Source organism: Oncorhynchus gorbuscha, linkage group LG07 (genome assembly GCF_021184085.1).
Source record: "Oncorhynchus gorbuscha isolate QuinsamMale2020 ecotype Even-year linkage group LG07, OgorEven_v1.0, whole genome shotgun sequence".
In the NCBI taxonomy this organism is placed as follows: Eukaryota; Metazoa; Chordata; class Actinopteri; order Salmoniformes; family Salmonidae; genus Oncorhynchus; species Oncorhynchus gorbuscha.
In genome coordinates, this window is record NC_060179.1 from 48,516,042 (window position 1) to 48,534,914 (window position 18,873).

Here is an 18,873-nt window from a genome sequence, read left to right on the forward strand (position 1 = left end):
GAAAACTGTCTAAAAGAAATATGAGAATGTCTAGCTGCTTTTCTTAGTGGAGATCAATTTTATAAATTGCCTGGCTGGGCTGATGAGTTAGTGGATTGCGCAGTCAGATGGAACAGAGTAAATAGGCATATTAACATCATAGCTTTAGCCAGTGGTAACTTGTGGAATAGACACCGGCTGGAAGGCAGTTTTAACCAAATCAGCATTCAGGATTAGACCCACCAGTTGTATAATAGACACCAAAATAGATGTAGGGTTCCAACTCATTTCCAATTAATGCAAATCTTCCAATAAAACAACTTGAGATTTATTGATTGTAATTATTCCCAGGTACAGTTGTTCCAAGGTTTGAGTAATGAACGCATTGATTATTTCCAGGTTATTTGAACAGATTCCAGGATGATAATGATGGCAAAAAGGAAACTCAGAAACCGCACAAAATTGTCCAACAAAAACAGTAAATGAAAGGACAAGACACAAAATAAAAGGAACCTTAGCTGGAAACCTTAGCCACTACAGGAGTACCTATTTGCATGCAAGATACACTGAGTATACAAAACATTAAGAACACCTGCTCTTCCCATGACATAGACTGACCAGGTGAAAGCTACGATCCCTTATTGATGTCACTTATTAAATCCTCTTCAATCAGTGTAGTTGAAGTGGAGGAGACGGGTTAAAGAAGCTTTTTAAGCTTTGAGACAATAGAGACATGGATTGTGTATGTGTGCCATTCAGAGGGTGAATGGGCAAGACATAAGATTTAAGTGCATTTGAATGGGGTATGCAACATTTACATTTACATTTAAGTCATTTAGCAGACGCTCTTATCCAGAGCGACTTACAAATTGGTGCATTCACCTTATGACATCCAGTGGAACAGCCACTTTACAATAGTGCATCTAAATCTTAAAGGGGGGGGGGTGAGAAGGATTACTTTATCCTATCCTAGGTATTCCTTAAAGAGGTGGGGTTTCAGGTGTCTCCGGAAGGTGGTGATTGACTCCGCTGTCCTGGCGTCGTGAGGGAGTTTGTTCCACCATTGGGGGGGCCAGAGCAGCGAACAGTTTTGACTGGGCTGAGCGGGAACTGTACTTCCTCAGTGGTAGGGAGGCGAGCAGGCCAGAGGTGGATGAACGCAGTGCCCTTGTTTGGGTGTAGGGCCTGATCAGAGCCTGGAGGTACTGAGGTGCCGTTCCCCTCACAGCTCCGTAGGCAAGCACCATGGTCTTGTAGCGGATGCGAGCTTCAACTGGAAGCCAGTGGAGAGAGCGGAGGAGCGGGGTGACGTGAGAGAACTTGGGAAGGTTGAACACCAGACGGGCTGCGGCGTTCTGGATGAGTTGCAGTAATCCAGACGGGAGATGACAAGTGCCTGGATTAGGACCTGCGCCGCTTCCTGTGTGAGGCAGGGTCGTACTCTGCAGATGTTGTAGAGCATGAACCTACAGGAACGGGCCACCGCCTTGATGTTAGTTGAGAACGACAGGGTGTTGTCCAGGATCACGCCAAGGTTCTTAGCGCTCTGGGAGGAGGACACAATGGAGTTGTCAACCGTGATGGCGAGATCATGGAACGGGGGCAGTCCTTCCCCGGGAGGAAGAGCAGCTCCGTCTTGCCGAGATTCAGCTTGAGGTGGTGATCCGTCATCCACACTGATATGTCTGCCAGACATGCAGAGATGCGATTCGCCACCTGGTCATCAGAAGGGGGAAAGGAGAAGATTAATTGTGTGTCGTCTGCATAGCAATGATAGGAGAGGCCATGTGAGGTTATGACAGAGCCAAGTGACTTGGTGTATAGCGAGAATAGGAGAGGGCCTAGAACAGAGCCCTGGGGGACACCAGTGGTGAGAGCGCGTGGTGAGGAGACAGATTCTCGCCACACCACCTGGTAGGAGCGACCTGTCAGGTAGGACACAATCCAAGCGTGGGCCGCGCCGGAGATGCCCAACTCGGAGAGGGTGGAGAGGAGGATCTGATGGTTCACAGTATCGAAGGCAGCCGACAGGTCTAGAAGGATGAGAGCGGAGGAGAGAGAGTTAGCTTTAGCAGTGCGGAGCGCCTCCGTGATACAGAGAAGAGCAGTCTCAGTTGAATGACTAGTCTTGAAACCTGACTGATTTGGATCAAGAAGGTCATTCTGAGAGAGATAGCGGGAGAGCTGGCCAAGGACGGCACGTTCAAGAGTTTTGGAGAGAAAAGAAAGAAGGGATACTGGTCTGTAGTTGTTGACATCGGAGGGATCGAGTGTAGGTTTTTTCAGAAGGGGTGCAACTCTCGCTCTCTTGAAGACGGAAGGGACGTAGCCAGCGGTCAGGGATGAGTTGATGAGCGAGGTGAGGTAAGGGAGAAGGTCTCCGGAAATGGTCTGGAGAAGAGAGGAGGGGATAGGGTCAAGCGGGCAGGTTGTTGGGCGGCCGGCCGTCACAAGACGCAAGATTTCATCTGGAGAGAGAGGGGAGAAAGAGGTCAGAGCACAGGGTAGGGCAGTGTGAGCAGAACCAGCGGTGTCGTTTGACTTAGCAAACGAGGATCGGATGTCGTCGACCTTCTTTTCAAAATGGTTGACGAAGTCATCTGCAGAGAGGGAGGAGGGGGGGGGAGGTGGAGGAGGATTCAGGAGGGAGGAGAAGGTGGCAAAGAGCTTCCTAGGGTTAGAGGCAGAAGCTTGGAATTTAGAGTGGTAGAAAGTGGCTTTAGCAGCAGAGACAGAAGAGGAAAATGTAGAGAGGAGGGAGTGAAAGGATGCCAGGTCCGCAGGGAGGCGAGTTTTCCTCCATTTCCGCTCGGCTGCCCGGAGCCCTGTTCTGTGAGCTCGCAATGAGTCGTCGAGCCACGGAGCGGGAGGGGAGGACCGAGCCGGCCTGGAGGATAGGGGGCATAGAGAGTCAAAGAATGCAGAAAGGGAGGAGAGGAGGGTTGAGGAGGCAGAATCAGGAGATAGGTTGGAGAAGGTTTGAGCAGAGGGAAGAGATGATAGGATGGAAGAGGAGAGAGTAGCGGGGGAGAGAGAGAGCGAAGGTTGGGACGGCGCGATACCATCCTACCATCCGAGTAGGGGCAGTGTGGGAAGTGTTGGATGAGAGCGAGAGGGAAAAGGATACAAGGTAGTGGTCGGAGACTTGGAGGGGAGTTGCATTGAGGTTAGTGGAAGAACAGCATCTAGTAAAGATGAGGTCGAGCGTATTGCCTGCCTTGTGAGTAGGGGGGGAAGGTGAGAGGGTGAGGTCAAAAGAGGAGAGGAGTGGAAAGAAGGAGGCAGAGAGGAAAGAGTCAAAGGTAGACGTGGGGAGGTTAAAGTCACCCAGAACTGTGAGAGGTGAGCCGTCCTCAGGAAAGGAGCTTATCAAGGCATCAAGCTCATTGATGAACTCTCCGAGGGAACCTGGAGGGCGATAAATGATAAGGATGTTAAGCTTGAAAGGGCTGGTAACTGTGACAGCATGGAATTCAAAGGAGGCGATAGACAGATGGGTAAGGGGAGAAAGAGAGAATGACCACTTGGGAGAGATGAGGATCCCGGTGCCACCACCCCGCTGACCAGAAGCTCTCGGGGTGTGCGAGAACACGTGGGCGGACGAAGAGAGAGCAGTAGGAGTGGCAGTGTTATCTGTGGTGATCCATGTTTCCGTCAGTGCCAAGAAGTCGAGGGACTGGAGGGAGGCATAGGCTGAGATGAACTCTGCCTTGTTGGCCGCAGATCGGCAGTTCCAGAGGCTACCGGAGACCTGGAACGCCACGTGGGTCGTGCGCGCTGGGACCACCAGATTAGGGTGGCCGCGGCCACGGGTGTGGAGCGTTTGTATGGTCTGTGCAGAGAGGAGAGAACAGGGATAGACAGACACATAGTTGACAGGCTACAGAAGAGGCTACGCTAATGCAAAGGAGATTGGAATGACAAGTGGACTACACGTCTCGAATGTTCAGAAAGTTAAGCTTACGTAGCAAGAATCTTATTGACTAAAATGATTAAAATGATACAGTACTGCTGAAGTAGGCTAGCTGGCAGTGGATACAGTACTGCTGAAGTAGGCTAGCTGGCAGTGGCTACGTTGTTGACTTTGTAGGCTAGCTGGCAGTGGCTGCGTTGTTGACACTACACTAATCAAGTCGTTCCGTTGAGTGTAATAGTTTCTACAGTGCTGCTATTCGGGGGCTAGCTGGCTAGCTAGCAGTGTTGATTACGTTACGTTGCGTTAAAAGATCGACAATAGCTGGCTAGCTAACCTAGAAAATGCTCTAGACTACACAATTATCTTTGATACAAAGACGGCTATGTAGCTAGCTAGCTACAATCAAACAAATCAAACCGTTGTACTGTAATGAAATTAAATGAAAATGTGATACTACCTGTGGAGCGAAGCGGAATGCGACCGGGTTGTTGAGTGCGGAAGTTCTATTCGGTAGACGTTGGCTAGCTGTTGGCTAGCTGGCAGTGTCTCTTACGTTAAGGACGACAAATAGCTGGCTAGCTAACCTCGGTAAATTAAGATAATCACTCTAAGACTACACACTCTAAACTACACAATTATCTTGAATACGAAGACAGCAAAGACCACTATGTAGCTAGCTAACACTACACTAATCAACGCTGTTGGGTTTTTCACGCTCAACAGTTTCCTGTATGTATCAAGAATGGTCCACCTTGTACAATGGTCCACACCTTGTAGAATCCATGCTCGGATGAATTGAGGCTGTTCTGAGGACAAAACGGGGGGTTTGGTATTTGAGGGCAAAAAGGGGGGTTTGGTATATGAGGTGCACAACAAAACAATGGGGTGTGGGGAAATAAACGGAAAAAAAGGTGTTTTATTAACTAAGTCAAATAATGAAATGTATATAATGAAGTCACCAATGTATGACAGTCAATCATAAGATACACTTATTGCCTGTTCACTCTTCTCTTTCCCTTCTACCAACCTAGGTCCAATACAAGCACCACCACCTGCTGGATAAGGGCAAGCACATCGGCGCCCGCAGCATTCTGGATGACCCGCGCATGCTACACTGCATGCAGATGGGCCGGCTGACGAGCGAGCAGGAGTACCGCAAAGACGCACTTTCCACCAGCGGCCAGTACCACCTCAATCCAGATATGATCAATTTAGTGACAGCCAAGAACGCCCAGGCTCTGGCCAGCGATCAGGACTACAGGAAGAGGCTCCATGCGTACACTGTCCTACCTGACGATATTAAAGTCCAATGGGCCAAGAAGGCCTACAACCTGCAGAGCGAGGTGAGGCAGCGAGGAGAAGGGTGGGTGGAAGAGGAGAGGGAGAACATGATTAAGCAAAATATACTATTAAGTATTAGGATATTGGAGCAGGGGCTTTCCCCTCAAATTAATTTAACAAATCATGTCCCAGGGTGCAACATTGTTTAGATAGACTAGAAGAGAATACAATCAAATAGAATAATTTTTACCATAGTACATTGTCATCTCAACCAAAGTCTTTCTCAGGACATACTAAGAACAATATTCAAACAAGAGTGTCAGTAAATATGAGGGTATAAATAGCAACCCTCTCCCTGCGTCTGTTTTCTAGAAACTGTACAGGTCGGATCTGAACTTCATGAAGGGCGTGGCCTGGGATGGTGTGGGGGCGCCTCAAATGGAGTTGGCAAAGAAAGCCGGAGAACTCACCAGTAATGTAAGTACACAACTAGCGGCCATGTTACCTGAGAAATAAGAGAGTGTGTGTGTGTGTGTGTGTGTGTGTGTGTGTGTGTGTGTGTGTGTGTGTGTGTGTGTGTGTGTGTGTGTGTGTGTGTGTGTGTGTGTGTGTGTGTGTGTGTGTGTGTGTGTGTGTGTGTGTGTGTGTGTGTGTGTGTGTGACTGATCCTCATGTGAATTGCTCTTGCAGAAGAAATATCGTCAACTGCCAGACAGTCTGAAGTTCACCCAAGTGGCGGACTCTCCAGACATGGTTCATGCTAAGAACAGCTACCTCCAGTGCAGTGAGGTATGAGCTCCTATTCATTTTGTAAAATCGGCAGTGTTCTATTGAGAAGGGCTACTAAATCTAACGGAACTTGCTATTTGAGCAGACCAGGCTTCAAATACTATTTGGAAATATGTAATATACAGCTGAGCTTGATTGAGCTTGCCTAGTCTCAAAAGAGCAAACCCCACCCATTTGGCACTCCAGGCAGACTAAAGCAAAAGCTATAAGTATTTTGAAAGATTTACAATAGTATTTAAAACCGTGTATGTCTGTGACCCCTTCAAAGGCAAATTCTGTGTAATTGTTATCAATGTTATTCTCATCACGTTACAGAGGCTGTATAAGTCTGGAGACTCGGACGCCATGCACAAATACACCTTACATGCCGACGACCCAGACTTCATCAGAGCAAGGATCAACGCCCAGCAGATTAGCAATGTAAGAGACCAACTATGCTTTTTTTTTCCTCTAATGCCTTGTACACACTCAGTTTCTACAACTGATGTACAACGGAGAGTTTGATACAACGGAGAGTTTGTCTACACAAAAGTGTTTAGATGAGTTGCCGAAACACATCACAATGGTTGTTAAACTCTCCATTGTACTACAAAAAATATCAGTTGCATCACAACCTTGTGTCAAATGTGTTGTACATAAGTTGTCAATCGGGGCGGCAGCGTAGCCTAGTGGTTAGAGCGTTGGACTAGTAACCGGAAGGTTGTGAGTTCAAACCCCCCGAGCTGACAAGGTACAAATCTGTCGTTCTGCCCCTGAACAGGCAGTTAACCCACTGTTCCCAGGCCGTCATTGAAAATAAGAATGTGTTCTTAACTGACTTGCCTGGTTAAATAAAGGTAAAAAAAATAAAAAAAATCTTGAGTGTGTACAGGGCCTGAAAATGTCAAACAAAATAATTAGATGCATAATATCCAAGACAAATCCAAACACTGTGAGACTCAACATATGCAAGCATATTGAGATTGACCACTATAATGGGCACATATTTATTCTCATTAATGCATATAAATCAGTCACGGATTTAAGTATTGTAACAACTTGGTACACATGTTCCAAACACTGTGAAGAGAACATATTCAAGAACATTCAGATCCACATGCAAATTCCAGTGAAATGATAAGGCCTAGGAGGGTGCAACCTGGCATGATGGTAAAAGCGCCAACACACCCTTTCATAAAATGCCTTGCCAATTGGCCACATTGTGGCACTATAACATGCGATTGAAAATGCTACATTTGAAAGGTCACGCCCCTCACCCCGTGTTAGCTAGGGTCCACAAAACGTGTACATAGGTTCCTCTCCTCACACTGTGGGCCTGTAATGGGCACATGTCTATATCTCTTGATCTGTTTGACTCAGAATGATGGAATTTGGCACACATGCTCAGGGATATGAGTCTAGCTAACCTGTAAAGTACGGTATATTTTGGCTGCATGAATGTTTTTTCCTGTCCAACGCACATTAATGCAAGCTCATTGGCTCATAGCAAAATCCTGCAAAATTTGGTGCCAAGCGGTACAGCAGTCCTGGAAAGGAAGATATTTAAAGTAGTTAACATCATTGAAAATGGTCCAAAATACCTCAAAAGCAAAATATTGCATGACTTGTTCAATGTGGAGTTCTGATATTTGGCAAGCATTGTAAACAGTACAGAATTAGCTCATCCTAATGCAATGTGTCCAATTTGTCCTGATGGTGGCACAGTGAGCACACAGCTGAACCCCGGCAACGCTACCTGCAGCTTTAATTAATATTATTATTCCTCTTCTTCAATAAGGCAAAATTAAAATGCAAATTACAGTGAGATGGTGAGGCCTAGGAGGGTGCAACCTTACATGATGGTAAAGAGCCATGGGCCACATTTTGGAATCATGTAGTAACCAAAAAAGCATTAAACAAATCAAAATGTATTTTAGATTTTAGATTCTTCAAAGTAGCCACCCTTTGCCTTGATGACAGCTTTGCACACTCTTGGCATTCTCTCAAAATGTTCCATCAGTCATTAAGGAGTTCCCACATACTGTATGCTGAGCACGTGTTGGCTGCTTTTCCTTCCCTCTGCGGTCCAACTCATCCCAAACCATCTCAATTGGGTTGAGGTCAGGTGATTGTGGAGGCCAGGTCATCTGATGCAGCACTCATCACTCTCCTTCTTGGTCAAACAGCCCTTACACAGCCTGGAGGTGTGTTGGGTCATTGTCCTGTTGAAAAACAAATGATTGTCCCACTAAGCGCAAACCATATGGGATGGCGTATCGCTGCAGAATGCTGGTTAAGTGTGTCTTGAATTCTAAATAAATCACAGACCGTGTCATCAGCAAAGCACCCCCACACCATCACACCTCCTCCTCTATGCTTCACGGTGGTAACCATATATGCAGAGATCACTCGTTCCCCTACTCTGCGTCTCCTAAAGACACAGACCTGGAACCAAAAATCTCATATTTGGACTCCAGACCAAAGGACAGATTACCACCGGTCTAATGTCCATTGCCCGTGTTTGTTGGCCCAAGCAAGTGTCTTCTTATTGGTGTCCCTTTGTAGGGGTTTCTTTGCAGCAATTCGACCATGAAGGCTTGATTCACGCAGTCTTCTCTGAACATGTGTCTGTTACTTGAACTCTGTAAAGCATTTATTTGGGCTGCAATTCCTGAGGCTGGTAACTCTAGATTTAAGTCAAATCTGTAACTCAGCCACTCAGGAACATTCACTTGTGTTCTTGGTAAGCAACTCCAGAGTAGATTTGGCCCTGTGTTTTAGGTTATTCTCCTGCAGAAATGTGAATTCATCTCCCAGTGTCTGGAGGAAAGTAGACTAAAACAGGAGGCTAGGATTTTGGCTATGCTTAGCTCCAGTCTGTTTATTTTTCATCCTGAAAAACTCCCTAGTCCTTAACAATTACAAGCATACCCATAACATGATGCAGCCACCATTATACTTGAAAATATGGAGAGTGGTAATCAGTAATGTGTTTTATAGGATTTGCCCTGAACATAATTATTTGAAAAAAAAGATAATTTCTTTGCTAAATGTTTTTGCAATATTACTTTTTTGACTTGCAAACATGATGCATGTTTTGGAATATGTTTTTATTCTGTACAGGCTTCCTTTTCCCTTCGTTTATGTTATTTAAAGTTCTATATTATATTTAAGTTAAGTTAGTATTGTGAAGTAACTACAATGTTGTTGATCCATCGTCAGGTGTCTCCTATCACAGCCATTGAACTGTAACTATTTTAAAGTCACCATTGGCCTCACTTTGAAATCCTCAAACGGTTTTCTTTCTCTTCTGCAACGGAGTTAGGAAGGATGCCTGTATCTTTGTAATGACTGGGTGTATTGATACACCATCCACAGTGTAATTAATAACTTCACGATGCTCAAAGGGATATTCAAGTTTCTGCTTTTTCTTTTTTTTACCCATCAACCAATAGGTACCATTCTTTGCGAGGCATTAGTAAACCTCCCTGGTCTTTATGGTTGAATCTGTGTTTAAAATGCACTGAGGGACATTACAGATAATTGTATTTGTGGGGTACAGAGATGAGGTAGTAATTTAAAAATAATGTTAAACACTATTATTGCACACAGACTGAGTCCATTCAACTTGTTATGTTAAAATGAAGATGGCGCCAGAGAGGATGGCTGCCGTTTCATTGGCTCTAAACCAACTGTGCTATTTTGTTTATTTATTCGCATCGCTTGTAACTTATTTTGTACATAATGTTGCTGCTACCGTCTCTTATGACCGAAAAGAGCTCCTGGACATCAGAACAGCGATTACTCACCTCGAATTGGACTAATAGTTTTTCTTTAATGAGTCAGACAGGAAGGATATACTCCGAACACCTGAACAGGCCCTCATCCCCGTCATTCGATGGAGAAAGAAACGGATATTTGGCGGAAAGAGATCACGGTGCCTTGTGAGGATCAGGTGATGAGTGGTTAATCTGCCTTTGCCATCCGTACTGTTAGCCAACTTTCAATCGCTGGAACATAAATGGGACGAACTGAAAGCATGTATATCCTACCAACGGGACATTAAAAACTGTAATATCTTATGTTTCACAGAGTCGTGGCTGAATGCCGAAATTAATAACATACAGCTGGGTGGGTTATACACTCTATCGGCAGGATAAAACAGCAGCCTCTGGGGGGCCTATGTATATCTGTTAACAACAGCTGGTGCAGGATATCTAAGGAAGTCTCAAGGTTTTGCTCGCCTGAGGTAGAGTATCTCATGATAAGCTGTAGACCACACTATCTACCTAGAGTTCATCTGTATTTTTCATAGCTGTCTACAGATCACCACAGACCGATGCTGGCACTAAAACCGCACTCAATGAACTGTATACCGCCATAAACAAACAGGAAAATGCTTAACCAGAGGCGGTGCTCCTTGTGGCCGGGGACTTTAATACAGGGAAACTTAAATCCGTTTGTAGCTCCCTTCAGTAACCACGAGCACAACCGTTCCTTGATTTTAACTGGCGGCTTTATTCTGTAGTTTTAGTCAGAATTATCACCTTCCGTGAGAACTATAAAGTAAATGAAAAATACAGTTAAGCACACTTACAACCTTATCTTACGAGTGACTTATTAGCTTGGTATAACTCTGAAGTGCTTACATACATAACAGTTTAACCGGCGTTATAACAGGTTCAGATTAACACATGAATAAAGGAACAAATACCTCATTGGCTGCTTATTACAGAAGGGAGGAAATCAAACTTCACACTTATTATTCCTGGCATGAATTCACACTTCATCCTAACATACTCTTCAACGTTTATGAACTACTCCCGATGACATGAAAACTTAGCTAACGCAGCGCAGGATTGCCTTCCCTCCAAAGGTGTGTTGCTACAATAACGATCCCCGTTACAACAGTATTAGCTACGTAGTTCCGCTTGTATTATCATTTCCCCGCACAGCGGACACATAAACAATTCAAACAAAAGACAACGAGATATCCTGTAAGTCTAACTGTCAGTTACACTCCCACCAATCACCGGTGATTTCTGTGAAAGAGGTCTGCAGGTTTCTTGATCGGCTTCCAGGAGGGTGACTGTCTTATGGATGGGCCTCTCCAGATAGGTGGGTTTGGTGATGCATTTACCTCCCTCATCTAGGGTTGAGTCGCTGATCAGTAACTTGAATCTTCTCACCCGGCCATCCTGTCCCGGGTACACTTCTGTAACCTTTGCCAATTTCCACTGGTTGCGTGGTGCAGTATCATCTTGCAAAATGACAATGTCATTAATCCTTGTGTTTCTTCTGTCCTGTCTGACTCCATTTCCGTCTGTGTTGGAGGTTTAATTGTTCTGAGGTATGAGCACTCTCCATAACCTGAGGTACTAGCGTCGGAGAAGTGATGGAGCTCATAACTCTGCACCTCCTTGAAACTTGATGGCAAGTAGCTTCGTTGGATCCTTACTTCAGACAAGTTTTGTAGACCTTGGAGCCAGAATTCCCACTGGGAACTTAGGTCATCTGGAAGGGGGTCATCCCAGTCGATTTTGTCACGATACATCCGCTGCAAGATCTGCTTCCCCACCAGGACAAAGGGTGCCACAAACCCAAGCAGATCATATACAGAGGCTACTGTAGACAACACTCCTCTTCTTGTGAGTGGGCGTTCCTTGACAACTACTCTAAACTGGAACTCGTCTGATGCGACACACCACAGTACACCAAGCGCTCTCTCCATGTGTGGTTCACCCAGAGCCATATCCAGGTCTTTGGCACCCTTGGCACGTTCTTCCTTGGGAATTGTGGCTATAACTTCCTTGCTGTTAGAGATAAACTTGTGCAACCGAAGTTTGCCGATGCTGCAAAGCTCTCTTGCTTCTTTCCCCAGCTGGGCCGCTTCAGCTTCAGACGATACGCTCGTCAACCCATCATCAACATAAAAGTTCCTTTCTATGAACTGGATAGACTTCTCGCTGAAGCTTCCTCGTCCTTCGGCAGCAAGATGTTTGAGACCATAGTTGGCGCAACCAGGAGATGAAGCTGCGCCGAACAAGTGGACCATCATACGATACGCTGAGGGTTGAGACTCTAGATCTCCGTTCTCCCACCAAAGGAACCGTAGATAATCTTGGTCTTCTGCTTTCACATGAAACTGGTGGAACATGCACTCTACGTCACACATGATTGCAACTGGACCCTTACGAAAACGACAAAGGACGCCCAGCAATGTGTTTGTCACCTCTGGACCGGTAAGATGATCATTCAAGGACGTCTCTCGAAACTTAGCTGAGCAGTCAAAGACGACTCGTATCTTCCCAGGCTTTTGTGGGTGATAAACTCCATGGTGCGGGATGTACCATGCTGGATGCTTGTTAATTTCCTCTTTAGAGACCTTCTCAGCATCTCCACAAGCTATAGTCTCTTCCATGAATGCTGTGTAGTCCTTGTAGTACTGCTTGTCTCTCCTTAGCCTCCTTTCCAGGCACTTGAGTCGGTGAACTGCACATGTTTTATTGTTCGGCAGATTGGGTCTTTCTTCCTTAAACGGCAGCGGCATCTCATAATGTCCATTGTCCTTGCGTCTGATGCCCTCTTTCATTTTCTTCAGGAACCGGATATCCTCTTGAGATATGAGGTCCTCTTCTGCAGCTCTCTCGTTGAAGTCAGATTCAAGCGTCTTGATAATGTCCAGTGTTGTGATTACCTCTCTTACATGTGTTCTACAAACATGGTGTACTTGATTTGTGAGGTTGGAAGAAGATTGAAGGCTTGGCATCACCTGTCTAACGATAACCCGATGACTCACTCCAATAGGGTCGCCATAGTCGATACATGGATTTCCATAGCCGACTATGCTCCAGCCAAGATCTGTTCTCTGAGCAAAAGGCTGATTTCCCTTACCAGACACAATTTCTCTTGGAAGGAGAGCCTGGGAGCAGTTGTAGCCAATTAAGAGACCGACATCACAGCTCTGTTGAGGAGCAATCTCCTCTGCAATGTGTTCAAGATGACACCATGCTCTTGCAGTCTCTGGAGTAGGAATATGATCTCTGTTTGCAGGAATAAACTCTCTCGAGTAGGTCGTTGGCAGAGGGATTTTCTTCTCCAAGTAAAACCCTCTAACCTGCAAACCAGACAGCTTCTGGCAGGGCACAGTGGTATTTCTTGAAGCCATTGTAGAGAGTTTCAGTTGGACTGGCTCCTTCCTTGTATTGAGAGCCTTTGTTGTCTCTTCAAGGATAAAAGTGGTGTCACTCTGGGTGTCAAGAAGTGCATACACAAGAACTTCACGATCTGGCTCACTTGTGGTTGACACCCATACTGGAATGATTGTGGAGGTGTGAGTGTTAATGTCCCTTACGACTCTGTTAGATATGGCCTCACTTGACGCTCTTGTCCCCTTATCTCGTGGGGGCTCTGTCTTCCTATCCCTTAACCTTTCTTTACTACGATCTTCGTGCAGGCAGGATGGATGCCTCCTCTGACACGTGTCGCAGGTGTTCCTGTTATCACAATCTTTCGATCGATGCCCAGGCCTTAAACAGCCAAAGCACAATTTATTCTCTTGAACAAACTTCTGTCGCTCTGCGGCGGGCTTATCCATGAACTTCCAGCATTTGTGGAGACTGTGACCTGACTTCTCACAGAAGACACAACTAGTAACAGTATCTTTCTCATCAGAGTTAGTTGCTAATACCCTTGCTCCGGGGTTTTGAATCCTTGGCGTCTTAAGTTTCCCATCTTCACTTGGTTTCAAAGCATGAAGGGATGTTACAGGATTGCAAGCAATCTTGGCTTCTCTCGTGAGAAACTTCACAAACTGACTGAAGCTAGGAAAGATCTCCGTTTCTTCTAAGATGTCTGTGACCTTTCTATTCCATCTTGAAGTTAGCCAATCTGGAAGTTTAGCGAGGATCTTTTGGTTTTCATTACAGTCATTAAGCACCTCCAGGCCCTTATTCTGAGACATAGCAGCTTCACAGCTGCGAAGAAAGTCTACAAGGTCTCTAAGTTCAAGACTGTCCTTGGATCCTATCGTAGGCCATGCATTGAGCTTATCTCTGAAAGACTTGGCGATGAAGAATTTGTTTCCGTACCTTTCTTCAAGAATGGTCCAAGCAGCATGGTAGGCTGATTCTGTTCCTAACATAAAGTAACTTTCGATGGCTTTCTTGGCAGGCCCACCGACATATTTTCTTAAGTAATATATCTTCTCAGTTGTTGGTATGTTCTTCCTGTCTATCAGAGTCTGAAAAGAGACCTTCCAGTCAGTGTACGAGAGAGGCTCTCCATTGAATGTTACTGGTTCTGGTATGGGAGGCGGCTTTCACTGATTGATTCCGCTAGTAACCTGAACATGGTCTTGGTGCCATCTTCTTGTTGTGTGCTTGTCACAACATGTTGTGGTGAGAGACTGTGAAATGAGCCACTTCTGTGCGTGACTTCTTTCACAGATTTGCAGTTAGAGAGTAGTTCTCTCTTCTCGTCCTCTGAGTTTTCATCTTGCTCATACACTTGCATTCGCGCCTTGGCAGCATTTAGTTTCTTGAGCACTTCTAGGCGCTCTAACTCTCTACGCTTGTCTTCTAGTGTCCTTCGTCTGGCAGCATTTTCTACCTCTAACTTGACTCGCAGCCTAGCTTCTTCTAAGCTGCGTTTCACAGCCTCAGCTTCTTGCTCCGCTGTCCTCTTCTTATCTTCATCTTCGAGTCGCTGAAGCTCTTCTAGTTGGCGTTCTTGCTTAACCATTACTTCTAAAGCTGCTTGATTAGCAGCAACTTCCGCCGCAGCCTCTTGTCTCTTGACAGATGACACGCTTGAGCGTCTGGAGTTGACCTTTGAGTTGCTTTGAGACTGGGAGGAAGCACTTGAGGGCTGATAGTTGAGACTTGACTTATGTGAGAGTTCAGACATGCACAAGGAATTGCTGTCCTTCCAGTGCAACTCTATCTGGTTACTTTGACCTTCTTCCCTGCCTTTTAAATGACACCTTACAGTCTTGATAATAGACATTGTAACTGCTTCACAAGTATCAACTCTGCGTCGTATATCGTTGTCGGGAATGTCGATTTGATGCAAATTTACGTAGACAAGGTTTAGCTCTGTAGAGGTATGGCTAATCTTGTTTAAGAGGTCTTCTAGTAAGTCTTCAGAGCAACAGCCTGTCAGTGACAGTTTTGCTTCCTTTACCAGAGCCTTTCACTTCTCATAGCTGACCCTGAAACGATGTTCGAGCTGTCTCCACCTTTCGTCGCGCAGTTCTCTGCCCTTTTCAGTTAACCTGCGGACCCTCTCACCTTTTCGTGGCTCTTGTTGTGCTATCTCATTAGCAGCCTCTGTATCATCATTCACTGGCCGAAGTGACTCCACACCAGTCTGGGCCTCTTCCTGCTGTTCTGTTTGTTCTGATGAAGGCTCAAAGTTTGCGAGGTGTTGCTGCAGCTGCTCAACTTGACCCACCCCATCTCTATCACCTTTAGTGAAACTACCTCTTTCTGACATTCTAAATCAAGTCAAATCAATTCTAGCTAAGGTTTGGATAAGTGAGTAGGTAATTTATACTCTAATTCACTGTAATTTAAAACTCAGTACGTGGTATAAACATGTATAATGCTTGTAACAAAGGCTTGAACAAACACCTTACCAAACAATTACACTATTAACTTATATGTGAATATATAATTAATAGGTGTACGCTGACCCTTAATGTTTGTGACTATATATATATTTTTAGTAAGTATCAAATAATATTTTTCAGTAATACACATACCAGTGATACATTAAGATAGAAAGAGCAAATGCATAATACCAGAGTATTTATGAAATAGACAACTATCTCCAGTCCTTACGAATTGTAATCTTAAAGTCTCTTATTAGCTGTTCACAAGGCTAGGACCACCTTCAAACACCTTGACTTGTACTTGCGTGTCTGACTTTCCTGTTAGTCTTGACCTTATGTTGCCTCACGATGCTTCCTTATGTGGAGATTTTCTTCTTAGTTTGCAGGTAGGTGCAAAACTCTTATCTGGCAGATGACAGGGTCTACCAGGATTTGGGAATCTTGTAGACGTTTTACAGCTGGATGTGATTCTTCTTTCTCTCTTGCTCGTGAAGAGCACTGAGTTCTCACTGTAGCTCCCTTCAGTAACCACGAGCACAACCGTTCCTTGATTTTAACTGGCGGCTTTATTCTGTAGTTTTAGTCAGAATTATCACCTTCCGTGAGAACTATAAAGTAAATGAAAAATACAGTTAAGCACACTTACAACCTTATCTTACGAGTGACTTATTAGCTTGGTATAACTCTGAAGTGCTTACATACATAACAGTTTAACCGGCGTTATAACAGGTTCAGATTAACACATGAATAAAGGAACAAATACCTCATTGGCTGCTTATTACAGAAGGGAGGAAATCAAACTTCACACTTATTATTCCTGGCATGAATTCACACTTCATCCTAACATACTCTTCAACGTTTATGAACTACTCCCGATGACATGAAAACTTAGCTAACGCAGCGCAGGATTGCCTTCCCTCCAAAGGTGTGTTGCTACAATAACGATCCCCGTTACAACAGTATTAGCTACGTAGTTCCGCTTGTATTATCATTTCCCCCGCACAGCGGACACATAAACAATTCAAACAAAAGACAACGAGATATCCTGTAAGTCTAACTGTCAGTTACACCGTTTGACCTCATTTCTATTGCGTATTAAATGTGCAACCAGAGGGAAAAAACTCGAGACCGCCTTTACTCCACACACAGAGACCCATGCAACGCTCTCCCTCACCCTCCATTTGGCAAATCTAACCATAATTCCATCTCCATGATTCCTGCTTACAAGCAAAAATGAAAGCAGGAAGCACCAATGACTCGGTCTATAAAAAAAGTGGTCAGATGAAGTAGATGCTAAGCTACAGGACTGTTTTGTTTGCACAGACTGGAATATGTTCCAGGATTCTTCCGATGGCATTGAGGAGTACACCACATCAGTCACTGGCTTCATCAATAAGTGCATCGATAACGTCATCCCCACAGTGACTGTACATACAAACCCCAACCAGAAGCCATGAATTACAGGCAACATTCGAACTGAGCTAAAGGGTAGAGCTGCTGCTTTCAAGGAGTGGGATTCTAACCCAAAAGCTTATAAGAAATCACATTCTGCCCTCCGACGAAACATCAAACAGGAAAAGCTTCAATACAGAAGCAAGATCGAAGCGTGCTACACCGGCTCCAATGCTCGTCAGATGTGGCAGGGCTTGCAAACTATTAGACTACAAAGGGAAGCACAGACAAGAGCTCCCCAATAAAACAAGCCTACCAGACGAGCTAAATAACTTCTATGCTCGCTTCGAGGCAAGTAACACTGAAACATGCATGAGAGCATCAGCTGTTTCAGACGACTGTGTGATCACGCTCTCTGCAGCCGATATGAGTAAAACCTTTAAACAGGTCAACATTCACAAGGCCGCAGGGCCAGACGGATTACCAGGACGTGTACTCCAAACATGCGCTGATCAACTGGCCGGTGTCTTCACTGACATTTTCAACCTCTCCCTGTCCGTAATACCAACATGTTTTAAGCAGACCAACATAGTCCCTGTGCCCAAGAGCACTAAGGTAACCTGCCTAAATGACTACTGACCCGTAGCACTCACGTCTGTAGCCATGAAATGCTTTGAAAGGCTGGTCTTGGCTCACATCAACACCATTATCCCAGAAACCCTAGACCCACTCCAATTTGCATACTTCCCCAACAGATCCACAGATGACGCAATCTCTATTGCACTTCACACTGCCCTTTCACACCTGGACAAAAGGAACGCCTATGTGAGAATGCTATTCACTGACTACAGCTCAGCATTCAACACCATAGTGACCTCAAAGCTTGTCAATAAGCTAAGGACTCTGGACTCTGCGTGTTTAGTCTCCTCTTGTACTCCCTGTTCACTCATGACTGCATGGCCAGGCACGACTCCAACACCATCATTAAATTTTCCAATGACACAACTGTGATAGGCCTGATCACCGACAACGATGAGACAGCCTATAGGGAGGAGGTCAGAGACCTGACCCTGTGGTGCAAGGACAACAACCTCTCCCTCAGGGGTCCTCAGATCCTCAAAAGGTTTTACAGCTACTCCATCGATAGTATCCTGACTGGTTGCATCACTGCCTGGTATGGCAACTGCTCGGCCTCCGACCGCAAGGCACTACAGAGGCTAGTGCGTACAGCCCAGTACATCACCGGGGCCAAGCTTCCTGCCATCCAGGACCTCCATACCAGGCAGTGTCAGAGGAAGGCCCTGAAAATGGTCAAAGACTCTAGCCACCCTAGTCATAGACTGTTCTCTCTGCTACCGCATGGCAAGCGGTACCGGAATGCCAAGTCTAGGTCCAAGATGCTTGCTTCTAAACAGCTTCTACCCCCAAGCCATAAGAACATCTAATCAAATGGCTACTGTAACGAAGTTCGTCTGTTGTTTGAAGAGAGTCAGACCGAAATGCAGCGTGTAGGTTACTCATGACTTTTAATGAAGATAATGCGGTACATGAAATAACTGAAAATACAAAAACAACAAACGAGTGAAACTAATTGCAGCCTATCTGGTGACTAACACAGAGACGGGTACAATCACCCACGAAATACAACGCGCACTCAGGCTACCTAAATACGGTTCCCAATCCGAGACAACGAGAATCAGCTGACTCCAATTAGGAATCGCCTCAGGCAGCCAAACCTAACTAGACACACCCCTAATAATACACACTCCCAATTAATACAAACCCCAATACGAAATACAACATATAAACCCATGTCACACCCTGGCCTACCCAAACATATAACAAAAACACAAGATACAATGACCAAGGCGTGACAGAACCCCCCCCCCCCCCTAAGGTGCAGACTCCGGGACGCACCTCAAGA

The 18,873-nt window shown here is 45.3% G+C and overlaps 1 protein-coding gene across 4 annotated transcripts in view; it reads left to right on the top strand.

Annotated features, from left to right (window-relative positions):
• The window catches only part of LOC124039944 (nebulin-related anchoring protein), a 107,449-nt gene that overhangs the window by 74,649 nt on the left and 13,927 nt on the right, over positions 1-18,873 (top strand). For all 4 annotated transcript variants that reach the window (XM_046356525.1, XM_046356526.1, XM_046356527.1 and 1 more), the window contains 4 exons: positions 4,927-5,238; positions 5,549-5,653; positions 5,867-5,965; positions 6,281-6,385. In XM_046356525.1, coding sequence (XP_046212481.1) covers positions 4,927-5,238; positions 5,549-5,653; positions 5,867-5,965; positions 6,281-6,385 — 621 coding nt within the window. The remainder of the gene's footprint in view (positions 1-4,926; positions 5,239-5,548; positions 5,654-5,866; positions 5,966-6,280; positions 6,386-18,873) is intronic.